This window comes from Sitophilus oryzae, unplaced genomic scaffold (genome assembly GCF_002938485.1).
Source record: "Sitophilus oryzae breed Bouriz unplaced genomic scaffold, Soryzae_2.0 scaffold_111_pilon_pilon, whole genome shotgun sequence".
Taxonomy (NCBI): domain Eukaryota; kingdom Metazoa; phylum Arthropoda; class Insecta; order Coleoptera; family Curculionidae; genus Sitophilus; species Sitophilus oryzae.
In genome coordinates this window covers 3,958,291-3,964,239 of record NW_022145749.1, presented here as the reverse complement: position 1 = coordinate 3,964,239, position 5,949 = coordinate 3,958,291, and the positions used below count along the sequence as shown (strand labels likewise).

The 5,949-nt window shown below is 32.1% G+C and overlaps 1 protein-coding gene and 1 long non-coding RNA gene across 2 annotated transcripts; one reads left to right on the top strand and one right to left on the bottom strand.

The window, feature by feature from the left end:
- Positions 1-314: 314 nt before the first annotated feature.
- Positions 315-1,243, top strand: LOC115884272. Its single transcript, XR_004050535.1, has 2 exons — positions 315-572; positions 631-1,243. It is a non-coding gene; the product is annotated as an uncharacterized LOC115884272 (long non-coding RNA).
- A 1,500-nt stretch (positions 1,244-2,743) lies between these two features.
- On the bottom strand, positions 2,744-5,511 carry LOC115884270 (GPI ethanolamine phosphate transferase 2). The gene is made up of 3 exons (XM_030902791.1): positions 4,812-5,511; positions 4,594-4,755; positions 2,744-4,542 (listed from the first exon to the last, which is right to left on the bottom strand). The coding sequence occupies exons 1-3, from the start codon at positions 5,404-5,406 to the stop codon at positions 2,798-2,800; spliced, it is 2,502 nt and encodes an 833-aa protein (XP_030758651.1). The 5' UTR covers positions 5,407-5,511; the 3' UTR covers positions 2,744-2,797.
- Between the last annotated feature and the right edge of the window lie 438 nt (positions 5,512-5,949).

The following is a 5,949-nucleotide window of genomic DNA, read 5'->3' as shown; positions in this document are numbered from 1 at the left end:
CTCTAAGGGTGCAGCCACACTATCCTAAAAACGGCGTATCGGCGTAACGGCGTAATGACCTTGAATAGATTTCCAGTAATTCTATTGGCTGAAATTTTTGACAGATGAATTTGACAGATAAAATTTCTGACAGATGAATGTTTCAGCCAATAGAATTACTGGAAATCTATTCAAGGTCATTACGCCGTTACGCCGATACGCCGTTTTTAGGATAGTGTGGATGCACCCTAACGAAGATGATATTTTAACGCAAAATTGAAAAATAAGTTAAAATTCCCCAGATTTCGCCCGAAATTCTCTGTTTCCTTTTGTTACCGTCAAAATTCCCCAGATCTGGGGAAAAATTCCCTAGTATGGCAACACTGGTCATAAACTCCATGTCTAACCTCTTTCTAACCTAACCACATTTTTTTTTTCAATCAAAATAAACATTGCAGGAAACATCACAGAAGAGGAGAACATTTGTCAGCGTTCAGCACATAGACAAGAGATATACTCAAAGATATACTAACTGGTCCAGCATTTGTTGTGGAAAATTTGAGATTATCTGTGGTGCAAAAGCTGTATTTGAGGTAAAAATTCAGATTAAAAACGTTATAACGAAAATAAATTTGATATATTTTGTTGTAGTGAGCACAATGGGTGACAGATACAACATTCACAGTCAGTTGGAGCATTTGCAGTCGAAATATATTGGAACAGGTCATGCTGATACTACAAAATTTGAATGGCTGGTTAATCAACATCGGGATAGTTACTCCAGCTATCTAGGTCATCCAGACTTGCTTAGTTATTTCGCAGTAGCTGAAAATGAAGCAAAGGCTCGAGTGATGTTTAATTTGATGGAAAAAATGTTACAGCCTTGTGGTCCACCCCCAGACAAACCAGATGATAGTTAAATTTTCATAACTTCATAAATATGTACAGGATCTAGGTGCAGTATTATTACTCTGATCATATTTTTAATCAAAACCTAATTTTTATGTGTATTTATGAATAGGACTTATAACAGGGTGCTTATCAAAAAGGTACCGCAACTATGTTTAATTTAATAATAATAATAACTGATATTGGAGAAGACATTACGCTTATAAAATGTTTTGATCATTTATGTATTGAATTAAAGCTATTTTTATTCTGTGCATGATCTTATAAGGGTGCTTATCAAAAAGTTGCCACAAATAGGGGTTGCCACGGTTCAAAGTTTTTCCTACAGGCCCTGCAACAGTGCATCAGGCATCCTGTAGATAATAAAAAACTTAGGAATTTTGTATACCTATGTCAATCTAAAGTATGTATTAGGATGTATTCAGAAAATATATTAACTTCTACAGAGTGGCTCAAAAAAGTACGAGTGGATTGGAATTATTTTTTTAAGATGGAACACCCTTAAATATATTTCGATAGTTTCAAAAATATTAATAAATAAATAAAGTAGTGTCTTCAGCCTTTTTTTAAAAAATTTAGGAATTTATAACAAAACATTTTATAATACCTTAGGATTATGTAAAGTGATAAAAAAGGAAGCCAAAAATGCAATAACATACAGGTGCAATACCATTTTAAAAAAAATCATCCAGATCCTCTCACTTTTTTTTGAACCACCCTGTAGAAGTTAAAATATTTCCCTGAACACATACTTTATGCTGGCACTTAATACAAAATTCCTAAGTTTTTATTACAGGAGCTACAGATGCCCAAAGCTCTGTTGCCGAGCCCGTAGGAAAAACTTTGAACCGTGGCAAATTTTTGATAGGCATCCTTTTATGAGTTGTGTCATCCCCAAAATCAGTTATTATTAACTAAACATAGTCGCGGTAAGTTTTGATGGGCACCCTGTTAAAAGAGTATTCTCCTATTCATAAATATATATAAAAATTAAGTTTTGATTAAAAATACGATGAGCGTAATAATCCCAAGGATACTATAATAATAATATATAATTAATAGTATATTGTTTTATTATGAGTAAAAATTATAATATTTGTGGCGAGGCTGTACGTAGGACATGCTATTTTTTTTTCAAACGCCACAATTTTTAAATATTTAACAATTTCAAATATTCCAAATAATATAAAAATATTTAAAAGTAATACCTTGTAAGTAGTGATGGGGAAAACCGATTAATTTCAATAATCGAGTTTACGAGATACGCAACGGATAACGTTGTATACATTTGCTACCTGCAATGTCTATAGCAAAATTCGCTTGTTTCACATCAGTATGTCACATTAAAAGTTAAAATGGGAATTCAATTTAGGAATTCAAATTTCATTTTAGGATCGCTCGCGTTCGTCGCTCGTAACTTGCATCGGTCGTTCATAATCGAGTGATGTCGGTTATTTCAATAATCGAGTATTCGAGCGAATTTTCGCTCGAGTTATTCATAAGTTATTCCATCACTACTTGTAAGTAATTATGTATCTAGAAACTATGCCTTACGCCCGTTCAATTTGACACTTTTACGCCTAGGCGTAAATTAATACTTTATGAAATTTGAAAAAAATGGTATATTGTTTTATTAGGAGTAAAAATGATACTTTTTGTGTTGAGGCTGTATGATTGACGCTTGCGTTTGACGTCCAACGCTTTTTCATAGATAAATGCGCTTCTTCAACGCTTGCGGTGAAGCATTCACGGCGCCGATTTGACGAGATCAAACAGTCCTTTAGAATATAATATAGCCCTTGTAATACTCCTGCAGTTGGATCTTAGACTATTATTATTTAAAAGAAACAACAGAAACCTTTAGAATAGTTTATTAATATAACCTAATAATTCTCAAACTACTTCTTATTCACAGCATTTGAGTATCTATAGAAAATTTAACAATTCGTTTTATGCAAGTAAAACATGTCCAAATAAATATCTCAGTAAATAAAAACCCTGTATGAACACTTTCTATAAACAATTTTGGAGCAAAAACTGACCATATGAAGAGGTGATGTTTAAAAATAATAGTTACAATACAGGTTGAAGTTACTACTAATGTTCTCAGTATTAATAGTGTAATCCAAAAAATGTTTTGTTGTTTGTAGTCAATCTTTTGTAATACTATCAAGTGAAATAATACTGGAAAGATATAGGTGTGCATTAAAATTTGTGAAATTACTAAAATTGGTTCATAGTTGCTCAAACCTGTGTAGCCTATTGATATATCTACAGTAGCAAGGTTGTTTCTGTGGCCTTGAATAAAATAAAAACAATTAGAAAAGATATACATAATTATTGCTAAGAAAGAAATATTATTAACACATGTTACTTTTTGTTTACTATTGTTTGTTCTATTTAAAGAATATATCACTACTTCAGTATGTACTGCAATTGATATAAGTAAAACATTATGAGGTTTCATAAGCAGAGTTGCAGCCAAGATCCATAGTACTGACCATGAGAAATTTTTAAAAATTAGTTTTTGAATTAATATTATAGTCCATATTAATTTTCCTAAGAGTGTGTTATGATATGGAAGTAATTTTAACAAAAATATTAATACTAAAGTAGTCACTGTTAAGAAAATATTCCAGTTACTGGTAAAAGATGATTTAAAATGTGTCATTAAAACTATGAACACAAAAGTCAACCCAGTACCAAAAAATATTTGCAAATATATCAAATTATTCTTGTCATTAAAGTAATGTGCCCAGTTATTGGTGTTTTGTACCGAGTTCTCTACAGTTGAATTCAAATCCATTGAGAATCTTATGGCGAACAGTATTAAAATACCATTAACTGCATAAGAAATATTCATATAATTTTTTATAATTCTAGTAGATACTGTAATAAATAAAATTAATGTCACTGTAAAATAAATAAAAAAGTAATGTTCTTCTTCAATAAAACTAGTTGATATAAATGAAAGTGGATGTAATATCATACAAAATATTAAAATATTATTCAAACTAGATTGGAAAATTGAAAAAGATGTTTCTTGAAATACTGTTTTCAGCCTTATTATAGCAGAGAGTCCTAATAATATTGCAAAAACATATGATATGCTTATTATTTGAATATGATATTGAAATATTGTTGTACTAAAGAGAAAAATGGATTCAAATGCAAAAGATTTAATTTTCTTGGTCATCAAATTATTTAATGACATAAAAAGGACATTGAGCATGAGAAAAACAGAAATAAACAGTGATATCATGTCTTGCTTGCTTGAATTTTCATACAGAAGTTTTGTGATTTCATTAGAACAATTTGTATAAAGATTCAAAGCTTTATTCCCATATTTTTTATCTGCTTCATACAAAAATTGTCTGTAAAAAATATCTGCTTGCTCACAATAAGAAATATTCTTTTCAGTTTTTTTTAATAATAAATCTGTGTTGTATTTTAAAGCAAACAGATACTGATCTAAAGATAAATTATGTAGAAGTGATTTTTGTAAATTTCCTATACTTGTAATTGGGATATTGAGTCCAAGAAGAACTGCCAAGTTTGCAGGTATATCTGTCTGATAAAATGAAGAGTTTTGACATGGTAGTCCTAGAGAAATTAAAGGGACTGTTATTTCAGGTTGACTTGTACCTCCATGACCTGAAAAAAAAAACTTTCAAAAAATACATCTTAAGGAAAGACCCTATATACCTCCACTATCCCTCATTCCATGATCTCCAGTTATAAAAGTAACAATATTCTGATTGATGGAAAGTCTTGTGTGAATTTTATTAATTATTTCGTCCATTTCCTTCAACTTGGTAACCATCTTTGAAGAATATGGGCCTAAGACATGCCCTATATGGTCAAGACCTGTAATGGCCTATCACATATGACAAAAACCTAATTATGTTATAGTAGATCTTTACCTAAATAATGTAATATCATGATGTCCCAATCACTATTGTTTAATTCAAATTCAACATTGCGCGTCACATTATTATCAACTTCCTTGAAGTCCCATACAAAAAAAGATGTGGTACCTTCAGATCGATAGAAGAAATCTGGGAAAAGCTTCTCCCAGGTATTATCACCATAAAAAACAATTTTTAATCTTTTCTTCACGGCGGAATGAAGCCATGAATCGTTCAGTATCTCGGAGGAAGCTAAATTTCGTAAAACATCAATATACTGAGGTATATTTCCTGTTGTTAAAGCTTTAATCCTAGGTAATGTCACTGTGGGGCTCTCAGCAATTATTTTACTAAGACAGCCTTTCTCGCGCATGAGACCAGCCGTTAAAGGCATTAATGAATGGTCTACAAAGTCCCATCTCAAAGCATCGATTATAATCAGTACACTCCTGTTTATATGAGGTGGATAAGTTACGTTTAGATCTACTGACAGCTTGAAGAGATCTTCAGGAGGATCGTTTGGGAAGTTTGTAATGTTATTTGATATGGGAAAAAATCCGAAGACAAATAATACAACTGCACATATTAATAGGGCAGGTAAATAGAACATATTTCAAACATATTTGCAACTTTAAATAAAAAACAAAAAAAATTAGCCAATTTAAGGTTACCTTCGTAACCATTCCCATTCTGCCGGCCGGATAGCCTTGGCAGCTGTGGCCATTGAACTAATACTACTACCACGCTACTACTCTTGTTTCTTGATTGGTTTTACGGCCTAAGCTGCCTGGACTATACGGCCAGTTGATAGTCTTCTATCCTTTGATTTTTCTCCAGTGACAAGAGCTCATAAAAGCGTCCGACTCTTAGATTAACAATAAAGCCGGAGTCTCATGCACCCGAAATCCGATGGTACGACATCCAAAATTTGAAGTTATCCTGTGAAATAAAAAAAGCCTGTCACATACATCCGAAAGTTCGTTCCGAAATTTGACAGTTTTGACATTTAGACCTGTCATTTCCTATCAACAGTATCAACCAGTGCCTTCTATTAAAAGATCAGCCTGCGGGCGAGATTTATGACGTCACGCTTCACGTATGTCTGCTTGCAGTGGTTAAGGAGTAGCTAGATAGGGGACGGATTAATAAATAC

Coding starts and splice junctions, on each gene's coding strand:
- LOC115884270 (XM_030902791.1), bottom strand. CDS start 5,406: ATGTTCTATTTACCTGCCCTATTAATATGTGCAGTTGTATTATTTGTC. Junction 4,756..4,811: donor CATGATATTACATTATTTAG/GTAAAGATCTAC, acceptor AGGCCATTACAG/GTCTTGACCATATAGGGCAT. Junction 4,543..4,593: donor TGGAATGAGGGATAGTGGAG/GTATATAGGGTC, acceptor TTTTTTTTTCAG/GTCATGGAGGTACAAGTCAA.